General features: G+C 41.7%; 1 protein-coding gene across 10 annotated transcripts in view; it reads left to right on the top strand.

Annotated features, from left to right (window-relative positions):
• Window positions 1–16,208, top strand: part of shank1 (SH3 and multiple ankyrin repeat domains 1) — an 89,581-nt gene that overhangs the window by 49,453 nt on the left and 23,920 nt on the right. For 9 of the 10 annotated variants that reach the window (XM_074655932.1, XM_074655931.1, XM_074655930.1 and 6 more), the window contains 8 exons: window positions 2,353–2,469; window positions 2,760–2,837; window positions 3,546–3,612; window positions 3,940–4,109; window positions 5,114–5,235; window positions 6,289–6,437; window positions 8,527–8,640; window positions 10,043–10,118. In XM_074655932.1, coding sequence (XP_074512033.1) covers window positions 2,353–2,469; window positions 2,760–2,837; window positions 3,546–3,612; window positions 3,940–4,109; window positions 5,114–5,235; window positions 6,289–6,437; window positions 8,527–8,640; window positions 10,043–10,118 — 893 coding nt within the window. Of the gene's footprint in view, window positions 1–356; window positions 517–2,352; window positions 2,470–2,759; window positions 2,838–3,545; window positions 3,613–3,939; window positions 4,110–5,113; window positions 5,236–6,288; window positions 6,438–8,526; window positions 8,641–10,042; window positions 10,119–16,208 lie in introns of all 10 variants that reach the window. The other variant, XM_074655938.1, reaches the window with a different exon arrangement.

Here is a 16,208-nt window from a genome sequence, read left to right as displayed (position 1 = left end):
TTAAAGGGTTTTTTCCAGACTTTTTGGATAAAAGAATTAAGAGAATATTATTGCAAATACAGAAAGTATTTAATCTCAGGTTTCATTCTTTCTGGTATTATCTCCCATGTGCTGTGTATACAGTTAATTCCACACTAAATCAACAGCAAAACATTTGTTAGAGGATGCTTGGGGCAAAAACTTTCAATCTAATGGGGTCAGTGGCCTAATTCGTGTCTATTTGGGGGTTGTGGTCTGAAAGCACCAGAAAAAAACATCCTGCCTTGGGGGAGTTTGGGGTTTTAGTTTCTGTTGTTTGTATTGCACAAGTGTACATGCATCCTTTTTGTAATGTACCAGTGTACTCTGTGTTCCAGTGTCTGCGTATGTGCAGCATCTGTGTCTACGTCAAAAAACATTCATGCCATGAAACACTACACCTCTCATCTTTTATCTTGGACACCTTTCACCCTTCATCCCACCCACCCTGCTTCTGTGGCCTCATATTCCAGCAGTGAAGTGGACAGGAATAATAAGGTATCAGCCTCTTCCTCTCAGTGTGATCACCCACACTTCATCAGCATCTGTCTCTTCACCTCTCCCAGCCACTCGTGGCCTCCATCTTATTCTGTCTGTGTGTGTGTTGAGTGGGATTTGACTCCCATGTTTAGCATTGATACTAAGATTTTTTTTTATTAAATCCACATTTAGACAGTTTTTTTCACTGATATCTTAAAAATTGGATATTTCCATGGCCCCCCAAAATTTGAAATATTCAGTGTTTTTACATTTCTTGGCAGGATTAAATCAGCCTTGAGGCCCTGTTGAGTTTTTCAGTTTCATTTGGATCTACTGTATATAATACTGAAGCAACGAGCAAAGTCCAGTGGTATTGCAATTCAAGGGTTCCCTAATGGATGATGTGTTGGTGAAAATGTACTAAATTAAATATTTTCTAATATCGTGTTTATTGTCAAGCTTATATTGTCCCTTACCACAGGATAAGAAGGTGAAATAGTCATTTTAAAAAAGTAATCCACCAGTGAGTTAACAGGCATATAATACACCATGTAACAGAAGTAGTGTTGCTATGATTACCTGTAGTTTAATATCTGTTCTTCACAAATATATTTACATTCATTGTTAAGTTATTGACCTAAAATAGTGAAAAAAGTGTCCTGATGTGTGATTGCAATGGAGAGCTGCCAGTCAATCTGAAATGACCATTTAATCCAGCCATGGCGTAATTGATAATAACTAGGGCTATCAATCAATTAAAATACTTAATCGCATGATTGTCCATAGTTAATCGTGATTAATCGCAATTAAATCACACATTTTTTATCTGTTCAAAATGTACCTTAAAGGGAGATTTGTCAAGTATGTATTACACTTGTAAACATGGGAGTGGACAAATATGCTGCTTTATGTAAATGTATGTATATATTTATTATTGGACATTAATTAACAACACAAAATAATTACAAATATTGTCCAGAAACCCTCACAGGTACTACATTTAGCATAAAAAATATGCTCAAATCATAACATGGCAAACTGCAGCCCAACAGGCAACAACAGCTGTCAGTGTGTCAGTGTGCTGACTTGACTATGACTTGCTCAAAACTGCATGTGATTATCATAAAGTGGGCATGTCTGTAAAGGGGAGACTCGTTGGTACCCATAGAACCCATTTTCATTCACACATCTTGAAGCTGGAGGTCAAGGGACCCCTTTGAAAATGACCATGCCAGTTTTTCCTCGCCAAAATTTAGCGCATGTTTGGAGCGTTTTCTAGTTTCATATGATGCCAGTATCTTCACTCTAGCTTTAAAACTGAGCCCGCTACAACCTAAGTAAGCAAGTTGTGTTAATGCATTAAAGAAATGTGTCGCGTTAAAATGAATTTGCGTTAGTGTGTCATTATCGCGTTAACTTTGACAGCCCTAATAATAACATAAATTGCCTTTGACTAAATAATAATAACATGCATACAGTTTTGATTTCCACTGTATGATGCTGTATGTGTGAGTCCATATGTTGATAATTGTACGATTATTGTTATCATTGGATCTAGCTTGTGTTCTCGCTCTGTTTTCTCGCCCTCTGAGTTTGGAGGTGGTGTTAATTAAATGTGGTGTCACTTAATAACTGTCACCTTGTTCCTCTCCCTTTGTCACTGTCTGTTCTTCATCCTTGTTTGCTTCTCCGCCTCTCTGTTCTCTTTATTAAACAACCACATAAATCCTTCCTTTTTTACTCTTTGGTACATTTTCTTTTTACCTCCTTAACAAACTCTTTGCCTTTTCCACATCTTCCTGCCCTCTCCCCCCATCTTTCCATCACTCCTCCAATCTGTTCATCCTCTCTCAGGCCTGTCAGAATGGTAACTCGCAGCATCTGGAACACCTCCTTTTCTATGGGGCGGATTCTTCCTCCCAGAATGCCTCTGGAAACACTGCCTTGCACATCTGTGCTTTATACAACAAGGTAGACACACTTTTTCATAGAGATCAAATTTCAGCTTCTATAGAATAAAGAAAATGTTACGATTAAACACCTTATATCTTGGTTGAAAGCCACATAAATGCTCTTTATCTTTGCTATATAATTGACATTATAGCACAAGGAAATGCAGACAAAGTCAAAGGAAGAGAACACTGTGCTTTCTAAAGCCAATGCATACATGTGAACAGATTACATGCATTTCTGCATTAAGCAGTAATTATACAATTTATATTTTACGAGTAACGTATATTAATCAGTGCTGTTTGTTGCAGGAAAGCTGTTCACGAATTCTGCTCTACCGGGGAGCAAATAAAGACACAAAGAACAACAGTGGGCAGACCCCCTTTCAGGTAATGGCTGTGTGCCTGGCTGGATAATTATGCGTGTTGGGTGGTTGTATGGTTTAGTGTCTTATTAAGTTAACGTAGCAGAAAGTGCCAGGGCCTAATTTCACTTTAAACCATTATTGTGCTGCGATGCACACAGAGGTCCCAGGTGGCTGGATTGCGTGTGACCCCTTAATCTAAATATATTAACTCTGTCAGTGCAGAAAGAGGCCAGCTGAGACAATCTGTTGTGTTTGTGTGTGCGAGAGACAAAACGAAAGGAGGCAACAGGGAGAAAGCATTGAAATTTGCCTGATTGTGTGCTGACCTGTGTCGTTTGTAAAATAAAAAAGGTCAAAAGCATTTGTGCAATGGTGGAAAGAATACAAAAATATGGTCTCATGCAAGAGTACACATACGTGTTTTCTGTATTATTATTATTCAAGAAAACAGCAAATCCATGTCCCTTGTAAATATGATTTTTAACATGCCACCATGGCCACAAATCTGGTATTCATCACTTGTTAATTTGCCTATTAGAGGTGCAAGTTTAGCGCTGACAAAATGGGGTCATTAAGAAAATACAGGAGAGTAATGCTTCAATTAAATCACCCACATAGCTACCTACTGTAATTACAAGAGAAATAGTGAACAGTTTGTTCCACCCTTACATTTTTTTTTTTTTTCGCCAAATGACTGTATCCAAAAAGATTGTATGTGTGTTTTAATCAGGTGGCTGTTATGTCCGGCCATTTTGAGCTGGGAGAAATTATCAAAAACCACCGGGATACAGATGTGGGTAAGTAGCTGAAGTCTGGTCTGAATTTTGCATGCCAGTTTGGAGATGTGTAACGTCCTGTAATGTTGTAATGTAAAATGATGAATTGGATCTTCACAGGGGAAATTAGGCATTATATCAAAAAGCAAAAGGGAGCAGCAATGAGAAATAGAATATAAGGAATATTCTCTAGCAGCATTTACAACACAACAACATGTTGGAATTTAAATTATAAAGAAAACTAAATTAGAGTATGTAGAGTATGAGGATGTGCAAAATAAGAGCAGCGACAAAGAAAACAAACTGTGTTTTTTCTCTCACACTTTCCTGTCTCCTCCCACCTCCCAGTTCCCTTTGTGGAGTCCCCAAAGTACGCCCCCCAGAGGCGGGAGAGTACCCGGACTCTGACAATACCCAACCCTCATCCCTTCCTCCGGGCCAACAGCGACAGCAGCATGAACCTGCCAGACTGGATGGCAGTGCCCAACGCTCCGGGGACCAACATAGTCTCTGTGCAGGTGTGTGTGTGAAAAAGAAGAAGTTCTTGACATTGTAAATGGCAGTTGACAAAACAACTTCACCTTGAGGTCCATTTAGTAAGTGTTGTGGAGCTTTTGACCTCTCAAAAGAATTCAGAGTCACTCCCCATTAAACAGCTACACATATCACTAATTGTTATTATTACAAAAATAATGTTGTAGATACTAACAAGTGCAAACTGCAGCTTGGAGAAATAGTTAATACCCACATAATGGCTTTTTCCATTGCATTATACAATTTGAAGGGGCATTATACAATAGAATGGATGACCTTTATCAACCTCTAGTGGTGAACAGTACTCAATACAGCAACTTATATCATGTTTTCTCGCATAAGCTACAATATCAATGTACATATATTTTATTTATGGGCAATGTAGCAGATGAGTGATCATGCTGAGTGATGGGCATAAACATACATCATGGAATAAAACTACATAATTTATGAGACATTGGTACATGCATTCTATTATATGTAGCATTATATGAATGTTGATGTTATCATGCGTAAACATTATGAACTCTTCAAATTACAGTCAATGGCATTAGGAGAGTTTTTATGATTAATTATAGATGTGGCAGTCAGAAAAAGTTAAAGTTGTCCCAGCGACAGAAAAGTAGATGCAGTCGTTAACAATAAATGAATAGAAAAATAGAAAATGTACTGTTAGTAAGTTAGTGTAAGTAGTAGTGAATGTATTTAAAATAAAAAGATACAGAAACTTAAAACAAAAACAGAAACAACATCCAAACAGCCAAAAAACTATTGCTGTAATCAAAACTTTGCATTAATATGTGCTCGTACCTTGTACAATTATTCAAAATTATAGTGGTAATACAATATCATACACAGAATACTGTATGCAGCAATAATATGAAATTATCACATGCATGGATGGAAAATTGAAAATGAATGTATTTTTTGTCGTATTATAACATATATCTTTAATGTAATATGCTTTCTCCCTGTCTGTCTCTCTCAGGGCTACAAACATACGGGAACCCTACGGAGCTCCAGCAGTCCCAGAGGGGCGAGGACGCGTTCCCCGTCCCGAGGAAGGATCGGAGACAAGGAGGACCGGAGCAGGCAGAGTCGCAGACAGGCGTGAGTGGCAAAAACTTGCTGAACAAGAACCTTTCTTCCACTTTTCTAAGTGTTGAATACTGTAGGTTCATCTGGGCTGGTTAAAGAGATAGTTTGGACATTTTGAAGTGGTGTTATACTGTATGAGGAACTTATTCATAATCAGTATATTACCTACAGTGGATGGCGGCCGGCACGCCCCCAGTTTGGAGAAACAGACAGGAGTACCAGCACGAAAGCTAAACAATGTACTGATGTGGACGGGGGCAGCAGCAAAATGTATTTTAGCTACTGTAAAAGAAAGGCTCACATTAAAAAATCAATCTCAGTTTAAGTGTACGCAATATCTAGAATATTTTCACGGTTTTATCTTGCTGTGAGACAGCCCTTTCCGACAGGGAACTGAAGCCGTTGTATTTATTAGGGGTGTCACGATTCTTCAAATTCACAAATCAGTTAAACGGTTAAATAATGTATTTAATATGTAATAACAATAACTTATTTCACCAGTTGATACTATTGATCAATTGGGGAACAATCTGTTAAACAACAAAAAGAAGATCCACTAGATGGCAGGAGGCTACTTTACAACAACAGCTAGAGTTTCTCAGAGCTTACGAGGCACACCTGAATGCACCAGGACGCCCCTGTCGGCGCCTACATGCTTTACACTACGGCAAGCATAAACCCTGCTTTACCGTACAAAGCGACGAAGACACACAATCGATTTTAAGTGGAGATAGCACGACTGCGTTAATGCGTTAAAGAAATTTGTGGCATTAAAACAAATTTGTGTTAACGCGTTAACTTTGACAGCCTTTAAATTAAACCATTAAAATATGGCCTAATAGAGAGGCCTGGACCGTTCAGGCACATTTTTGGAGAACTGGCACACAGTCTTAAAAATTATCAAATTTCCGGTCTTAAGTAGCCAGTTTAACAGAGGCGTTCCCTTTCTCTCAAAAAAACTAAGTATTGCATTTAGCAATTTAGTCACCAATACCTATAGGAAGCTTTGAGTTCTAAACTTCAGTCTCAAATCATCCGCCCCACCTCCTGCTCCCTCCCACCCAGGCCTGCACCTGTCAGCACAGCTGCACCTACCGCGGGCCAGCGGAGACGCCTCTACAGTGCCGTCCCAGGACGCGTCTTTGTAGCTACTCGATCACACTCTGCCCAGGGAGAGCGAGAAATCAGCTTCAATAAGGGAGACAGGGTCAAAGGTGAGTATGTGCATTTTCATGTCATGATCCACAGTGTGGATGTGTGTGTGTGCTGGAGCATAATACTGCATTTTGTCTTACATGTGAGTTCAAAGTGTTTGTCTGGTTGGGAGTCAGTGTTTGTTAGGCTGATTACACCTGGTACTAATGAACCAAACAGGCAGCTTTGACATCAACACACTTGTAAAAGTGAATTGAAGGCACATTGAGAAACATGCAAAGCAACATTACAGACACATTTTAAAAGATGTAAATGTTACTTACTTATACAGAATCCCTCTCTGTTTAGGGCTTTGGCACAGCCCCAAATAGTTCCTTATAATATATAAGCTGCTGACTGCAGGGGTTTAACAATTCCAGAGTTGAGATTTAATTAGCAGCTTTTAAGCTAACACCATTTATCTACCTGATAAAGTATTTTGGACACACAGTGAGATGCTGCATCACAAGAACATTTACTTTATCTACCTGCCATTAGCTAATACTACACTGGCAAATATCCACTGACCCAAGGAAGGTGAAAAGAGGAGCTGTCGGGCGTCAACGTGTCATATCTTTGGGGTACAACACATGCGCAGTAAAATCTGATCTGCGCTCGCCGAAATTGAGCCAATAGCAACGCACAACCGCAGCTCCAGTTACACTGCACATGTGTCATACCCCATAGCTCCAGACTCGTGTCCCCGCCTCTTTCAATAGGACTTGCACTGACCACAACACCATAGCTAATGCTATCTGCTTACTGCTTAGGATCATCCCTATGTTCCCCTATGTATGTTATGTAATTGCAAAAAGAACAAAGGGAGATTGATGTTTCGAATGCAGTTTGAATGGTAAAAATGTTCAGCCACTGTGGAGATATCAATGTCTAAATTCAAGAATACTGTATTGAGGAATATAACATCAGAAGGATATAAGCTATGGGTGATTTCAACGTATTGACCCAGGGAAACATACATCGAACATTTGAACTTGGGAAAAAAAACATTGCTGAGATCATAAATTCCTTAATGTATCATATTAAGAGGATATTGAGCTGGGGAACATAGGATCCTGGGAAGAGGGATGACACAGGGCATAGCATGCCACATGAGCATCCCATTGTAAGTCCAATATTCAGTTTCCTTTAAGCTTTGGTGTAGATTTTCTGTGTTTTGCTCCTGCCTACAAGTTATATGGGGACACGGCTGATGACAATGTTGAGATTCAACCATTCGGGACAAGTTTGGACCAGAAAACAATAAATGAGTTAAAAGTGGCTAAAAGCTGCATTGGGATGCAGAGTTGGTTCTAGTAGCAACCCTTTAACATTTAATCAAGCTCTGAGAAGTTGAACATTCCCACCAAAATTGTTGCCGAGAGTTAGGTGAGAAGATAACCCCTCGTAAAACCACAACTTGCCATTTTTATACTTCGGTTTGTGAGCTTTAGAGGTGCTGGTAGATGGATTTAGTTACCTTCGGACAGAGCAAGGCTAGCTGTTTACACCTGGTTTCAGTCACTGTGCTAAGCTAAGCTATCCAGCTGCTTGTTATTATTTATATTTAACAGACAAGTATAGGAGTGGTATCGATCTTCTCATCTCACACCCAGCAAGAAAGCGAATAAAAAAAATTCCCAAATTGTCAAACTTGAAGGATCTCCTGAGAAAACAGTGTGTTGACTAGCATTGATAAAAAGCACGAAAAATATTACTTAAATAATGTTTCTCAAGTCTGAGAGGAGATACTTGCTATGGAGATCTATCAGTCTCAGAGACAGATCCAAGTGTCTTCAGATGAGTTTGTAAAATGGCCATGTCCTAACATGAGTGTAAGGTCTCTATATATGTTTGTATTCAATGTCTGCAGGTATGAATATGTGTGTATTTGTGAGTGAGTCTAAGGTGTCGCCAGGTATGTATGTCTTGGTGAGTATGTAGGAGGTTTGCATGTCCGTGTGTGTCTACATTATTTCTTTTCTGTCTGTATAATGTATAATGTCTTTTTACGTGTGTTCATTTATAATTGGTGTTTGTGTGTGTGTGTTGGTGCGTGTTGTGTTGCTTTTTCCTGATATGCTGCTCTTTCCTGCCCCCCCATCCCTCTAGTGTTGAGTGTTGGCGAAGGCGGATATTGGGAAGGGACGGTCAGGGGTCGCACAGGCTGGTTCCCCTCTGACTGTGTGGAGGAAGTGATGCATCGAAGCCAAGAGAACCGATCAGGTGATCACCAGCAGTCACACACACACACACACACACACACACACACATACACACACACACACACACACACACGCACGCACGCACGCACGCACGCACACACACACACACACACACACACACACACACACACACACACACACACACACACACACACACACACACAACACACACACAGCAAGCTCATCCTGAAAAACACTCATCGCTTCAAAGGGAAAACACACATCTTTAGCCAGGAGTTTCATATTTACCCTCCTATGACTTTTCAACTAATTTATTCTCTCACAAAAACCTGATTGGTTAAGATGCTAGTCTTGGTATTATGTGACAATGATTGAAGACAATAAGCTACTATGTATTAACGCCGTTGGTTGCCTGGACACCTCACGGTGACGACAGACTTCAGGAAGTCGCTGCTCTGTGCCAAGAAATAGTCCAGCACACAAACCCCCCGTAGAATCACAACATGTCGTTTTTACACTTCAGCCGATTAAACAAACAAGGTATAACTTGTTAATTAGTGAGCTGCTGGTAGGTGGATTTTGTCATCTTTGGACAGGATCAAGCTAGCTGTTTTTCCCCATTTTTCAGACTTTAGCCAGCTAACTGGCTGCTGGTTGTAGCTTCATATGCATATGGGAGAAGTTTGACTTCAGGCCCTTCTGCCAGAAATCTCCTTAGGTTTAGGCAACAAACCTACTGTACTTGGTTATGTTTAGGAAAAGATTATGGTTTGGGTTAAAATAAAACCTTTCTGAAAGAAAGCCCTGAAGGTTAACTTCTCACATGTGTGCTTCATATTTACCGTACAGACATGAGGGTTATCAATCCTCTTATCTAACTCTCTGCAAGAAGGTGAATAAGTGTATTTCCCAAAATGTCAAATTATTGCTTTAAAGTTTACATTAGTTCTGTAGTAAATTTAGCGTTATAAGCATATACTGTAGGTCTGCAAAAACAAAGTATTATTGGAATTATTGAGTAATCTATCGATTTTTACTTTGATTGTTTCAGCAATTAAATGGCAAAAAATAAATAAAATGCCTATCTCAACTTTTGACCAACAGTCAAAAACACAAAGCTGTTTAATTTATAATGATAGAAATTTATGACATTTATTGATGTTATGGTTGTTAATGTTGGTTGATTTATTTGTTAGTCAATTGATTAATTGTGTCAGTACTAATACACTTTTTAGTCTTAAGTTTAGGTTGCAGGTCTGATGTCAGTTGATTTTGATCAGCAGATCAAATTTCTTGTAACAAAGAAAAGCCACCTGTAAAAGAGAGATAATATATTATTATAGTAATACAGTAACTGAACAGTACCTGCTGTATAATAAGCCTTGCAAATGGATTTAATGTAGGTGCGACCGTGCTGATGTCCCCGTAATTTTGTGTTTCAGAGAGCCGTGGAGAACGAGCCAAAAGGCTGTTCCGCCATTACACTGTGGGATCCTATGACAGCTTTGACGCTCCCAGGTAAGAGTTACCTTGCCGCTAGCCATCACAGCAAACTGAACGACTGCCAGTTTTATCCGAAGAAGCAGCAACCGCCTTGCGCAGATTCTCTAAGCAGCAGGGGCAAAAATAAATAATGGGCCTTGCCTCAACTTGCAGGGCAGGTAGGGGTAGGGTTCATTTGGGGTAAGGTCACACTTCACCTACCAGAGGGCTATTTGAGCTGAACACAAGGGCACTTTGGGGCACTTGGGCTGACAAAAGAGGCATTTGGATGCTTCAGTGCCTGTTTGATGTGACATTATGACCAGAATGAGGCATGAAAGTATCCCATTATGACACCGACACATCCTGGTTGAATAAAGGTTAAGAGAAGGGCAGCTTGACATTCAGATTATTGCTCTACCTAAGCGTCGGTAGGAACCACCACAGTTTTCTACCATAGGCCACAGAAGAGCTCTACTCAGTCAAGAAGGGGCTCAGTGCCTTGCTAAAGAGCATAATGCAACTTGTCCATCTGCCCAGCGGGTAATGTAAATCAAACCTTTTCATTATGACTCTGCTGCTCCAATGTTTAGACACACAACACATGTTGAGAGGGGATTTGTTTGTACGATGACATACTGTATGCATCTATTTAGATTAGATGATTCATGTAGTGATTCATACGTTCCAGTGGTGCTTTGATTTGTGTGATGTGGTGATGTGTTGTGAGTGATTCATGCAGTAGGATGACGATAAGTGAGGGTTCACTGCCTCAGGTCTAAAAGCTGAGTCATCCTCAAGGCACAGGTTTACCATCCATGTTTTGACTCGCTGGTTTTGCTGAGTTTAACCTGGACACATTTTTGTCACATCAGGATTTTGGAGTAAGTTCCTCCGCTTGTGTGTCTGCCTTTCGGCTCTGAGGTGCAAAGCTGTGTTGCTGGGCTGCAGTTTTTAGGTGGGCTGAACTTGTCGATGATGGTGAACGTGCTTTCAGACCACTCTGATGACTAAGTCTGATATTTCTTTGTGTTGACCGGTGTTATATAATCACCCGGTCATCATTACTGCCCTTGATGACCAAACTATCTGATCTGATGCATATGTAGTACTGTGCCATGGGACTAACCATAAATAATCTTAAAACAGCAGCTGAGATGTTTAACTTTTGATAGGTCATTATGCTTCTTGCGCTGATATAGACAGTCATCCACCTACTGCGATTTCATCAGCATGGGAGCATTACCAGAAAACCATTTATATTCAGCTTTTTGAGCATAGACTCAGAACTGAAATGCGCTGGATCTTCTGTGGAGGTGATCTGTTGAACCATGAGTGGGGGAAACTCTCCTGTATTGACTTTGGGAGTGTGATTTCCCCTCATTAACTCTACCTAATATAATGTCATTCCCTTTAATGCCTTGCATCTGCATCATGGCGAGCATGGCGTCGCTTTGAGGCAAACTCATTTCAGTGTCCATGACTTGGGCTGAGCAAAGAGAGAATTATTTACATAGAAATAAAGCCATTATCAATCGCATGTATTATTTACACGAAATCCCGCCTTCTGCCTCTCTCTTTCCCTCTTTTTTTGTTCTCTCGTTCATCATCATTCTCTATCATTCCTCAACTTTCTCTTTCAGGCCTGCTTATTTTCCTTTTCATGCTTCCCTTTCTCTTTAGCTCCCTTTCTAACTGTGTTTCTCTCTCACACATGCACACAGTATCATTTATTATTAACATGCTTTTCATCAACAGTGACATTTAATGCAAGCGACGCACTCAGCCATGCAAACTCACACACATATGTTTGTGCACACACACTAACACACACATCATGGATAATTAAAGCCGTGTATTGCAGCATAGATGGAGCCCGGGACTATTTGTTTGGCCAGGCAGGCAGGCAGGCAGGCAGGCAGGCAGGCAGGCAGGCAGGCAGGCAGGCAGGCAGGCAGGCAGGCAGGCAGGCATGGCTGACTCAGAACCGCCCTCACATAGGCCTACTTTCACAGCCTTTATCACTACATGTAATATCTCACCTATTCCTCTTTTCATCCCTCTATATTTGGCCACATTTCCTGACCATCTCTGCATCCTTCCTTTGCTTTCTATTCATCACTGTATTGCTAACCCCCCTGTACTTTTTAATTTTCTTTCTATCACCCTCTCTCCCCTGTGGTGTCTCCATCTGGAGGTCAGACAGTGAAGGGCACTCTAAAGGGAGAGGAGGGTTGGAGAGAGGGATGAAGAGGTTGGAAGAAGGAAAAAGGGCATTATGTGTTTATAAATGGGTCAAAAGAGGCATATGTATTGTTTATTTTTTGTGCAAGCAACAGGGGGCCAAGGCAGGTTAGAGGAAAGTGTGAAGAGGGATGCCCTCTGCCATGTTTTAACTCTTTCATTCTGACTGTGGAGACAAGGGCTGCCCCCTCTTAGTCCATTAGTCGTCTAATCGGTCTAGGTCACATTTACCATTTACATTTAAAGTAGTGCTTTTGTGTGATTCTTTGTGGAGAAAGTTTCACAGATTTCTAGATTAAATTAACTAACCGATTAGTCGACAAAATCGTGTGAGTGTTAGTTGACTAAGAATTTCTTTGGTTGAGAACGGCCCTAGTGGACACCAAAGCAAGACTGATATGAATTTCTCAAGCCTCATATGAAGCTGATTATATTTTTATTATGGATGGCAATATCAGTCGATTGGTCAGTCGCTTTGTCCATCTCTTTGGTCCAGACTAAAATATATCAAAAACCATTGGATGGATTGTAAGACATTGTACAGACATGTGTGTTTTGAAATGGACACCACTGATGGGCTGATATCCAGTTTTTGGATCAGCCCAACAAATTGGTCCAGCCCCAATAAACAGAATCATCTTATCTGCCACTCTCTGATCCTCGCCTTCTGTCTTATTGACAGATGGATATATTTCAGTCTGGCTCTTACAGCACGAGACAAGCCGTGACACTATAACAAGGCGTGATAACCGAAACCCGGCAGTCAGTTAGATGAACTGCTTTAACTTGATAATGCAGTGTGGCAATTACATTAATGAGAACACAAGGAGTGAGGGATATGATCACTAGCAGTGACAACTGACAAACAAATAGAGAACTTTTATGTACGTCTGCCATACCCCTCCACAGATGTATTTTTAATCACCCCGCCTGTCTGTCCTCATCCTACTTTATATCTTTCCTCCCTTCTGCTCCTCCTCCTCTAACCATGGCAGACTTTTTTCTCCTTGGATGGCTGTATTGATATTCCCCAACTTTTTTTATTTTTTTTACCATGGTATAAAGGTCTTCAAAAGCCTAATTCTGTTGGTCGGTTGGTCGGTCGCTCAGTTGGTCAGGAGACATGCTTGAATATTTGGGTGCCATCAAACCTCATCAGTTTGTTGAAAATATTTTCAACAACTCTGGTCTGTTCTGTAAGCATTTGGGTGTAGAGAAATGTTTCTACCTTTGCTATTTCAGCAGCATTTGCTAGCTTACAAAACACTTGTAACACTGCTGTTCTCAATAAAAGAGATAACAGCTATGAATTGATAGTTCATCGGATCTCTGTGTCATTGCCACAGATGCACTGATTAAGCTGTACACAATCTGTACATGCTGCTGCTCCTCTCCCAGCCCGCATGAGACCCTTTTTGGGCCAACAGCAGGTCAAATAAGGACAAGTGAGCACACAGAGTTTGGAGGAGAGAGGCAGAATACCCTGCTAAACACTGCTGTGGTAGTTAGTTGTGTCTTGTAAGGCACGTGCATTGTTTCTTGCTTAGGTAACATAAAGTCGTCTGATATGATTTATCATATTTCTCTAACATGACTGACTTCACCTTACTTGACTTTTTGGCTGAAATTTGCAACAAGCGATAGACAAAGAGTGTGTGTTCAGGTTTGGCCATCGGATGATAGATGCGCACACACACATACACACACGCGCACACACACATACACGCACACACACACACACACATACAGGGCACATTAGGCAGACATGCAGATACACATAATCACACAATCATGTGGACCTTCTGTCAACGATTGTTTGCTCTCCTGCTCCCCCCACCCCTCCCTCTTTCTCTCTCTCTCTTTCTCTTTCTCTTACTTGCATGCCCTCTCTTTATCTCTCTCCCTCTCATCACACATGCACGCACACACAAACACACACTGTACACAGAATCACAGCGGTATAGCCTGACATGCAGGGAGAGAAACAAAAAGGCAGAGATGTGAGAAGAGAGGGGACAAGAGCTGTGATCGTCCTCGAATGCAGGAGGGAGGCAAGAGAGAGAGACGTAGAGAGGGAAGGAAGGAGGGAGGGAGGGCAAGTCGACGGAGGAAAGCTTCGACATACGTGGAAGGAGGCTCTGACTAAGATATGATGTGAGTGCCTATTCAAGAGAATCTGTACCTCTCCCTTTCTCTCACCCCCTTCTCTCTCTCTCTCTCTCTCTCTCTCTCTCTCTTCTTCTCCTCCTCCTCTTCCTCCTTCCGCCACTCACCCGCCAGCTGTTTCTCTGTCCTCTCTCCTCTTCCTGTCTGCGTCGATGCGTCTCCTCCTTCCCCCCCTCTTTCCCCCCCTCTTTCCCTTGCTCTACCCTCTCATTCATGCTTTGTTTACAGCAAATGTGAGGCGATAGTGTGTGTGTGTGCATGCGTGTGTGTGCATGTGTGTGTGTGCATGTTAGTGGTTGGAAAGAAAGCAAAAAAATGTGGTGGGTGAGGTTAGTTAAGTGTGATTTAAAGGCACGCGGGTCAATAATAGGAGGGAAGGACAGCAGCAGAGGCTCCAGAAGGATCTGCACAAAGTCAGAATTGTAATATTACATAACAATAATTTGTCTTTTATCATTATGTCACATGCTGATGATGATACGTGTTCAGTCATTTAAACTTCAAGACCCTCATAGCATTCCCTTTGAATTCATTATTTCAGACAGGACTGTATAGCAAAGACTTATCTCAGTCACATCCGCTTTTATGAATGGGAAATCATGACAGTGATGGATGGGCAGAGTGAATACTATACATTCAAACCATAGGGAGTGGAGGAGTGACGAGAATGGATGAAGGAAGGAGAAAAAAGGAAGTATATGTGGTGTTCATGGTTGTATAAGAGTTGATTGCATCAATGCATGTATGTTTGGACTGTATGTGTGTGTTTGTGCATGAAACCCCCTGCGAATAAACCCAATCACCTCTCACTGTCTCTCTCTAAATTGCCTAATTTCTCTCTCTCCTTTTCTTAAACCACCTTATTCCCCCTCCCTCTCCCCCTGCTCCTCTTCTCTCTCTCTCTCTCTCTCTCTCTCTCTCTCTCTCTCTGTGTCGCAGTCACAATGAACCATCTCCATCTCTTTCTCTCTCTCTCTCCCATTCCTCCTCTCTCTCTGTCTTAAGTATGAAGGGGTTGGGAGAGCTCGGCCCTCTCCCTTTCCCTTCTTCCATCTCTCTCTCCTCCTCTTCCTCCTCTCCTCCTCCTCTCTCGCGGCTCGCGCTCGCTGCTGTCTCGCTGGAAGACGAGAAGGAGAAGGAGCAGGAGAAGGAGGAGGAGGAGAGGGAGGGGAGGAAATGGCGATGGGGGCATGCGGCGAGGAGGATCTCTCCCTCTCCCTCTCCCTCTCTTCTTCCTGGCCGTCGCTCGGCCCTGTGAATAGGAGCGTCTGGTTCATTTACAGGTACCTGCCATGGCTTTTTATGCCCCCCTACCCTCCACTACCTCTCTCTCCCTCTCTCCCTCCAGTTGCTTGGGGAGATGGGGGGCGGAGGGAGGGATGCATGCATGTGGACATCATGGATGGCAGGGCAGGATCTATTAGATGGACTGACAGATGTTGCAATGCATGTTTGCAGATGGATGTGTTTGATTCAGTGCATCTCCATGTGAGAGTGTGTGTGCGTGTGTTTGTGTGTGATGTATGTGTGTGAAGACGGATGAGAGCTGCTGCTGCACAGCCCGGTGTATGAGCAGTGCAGCCGTTCTGTGTTTCGCTGTATGAACATGTGTGTGTGTCGTTTTCTTTCTCTCTGCTTTGAATCGCTCTCTGAACAAACGTCCTCTAGCAATGCTGCACCGGCACAAGTGATGCTTGCTGCTTTTACTGATGTGCA

Source organism: Sebastes fasciatus, chromosome 13 (genome assembly GCF_043250625.1).
Source record: "Sebastes fasciatus isolate fSebFas1 chromosome 13, fSebFas1.pri, whole genome shotgun sequence".
In the NCBI taxonomy this organism is placed as follows: domain Eukaryota; kingdom Metazoa; phylum Chordata; class Actinopteri; order Perciformes; family Sebastidae; genus Sebastes; species Sebastes fasciatus.
The sequence above is the reverse complement of the archived record's forward strand: the minus strand, read 5'-3'. Positions and strand labels throughout refer to the sequence as shown.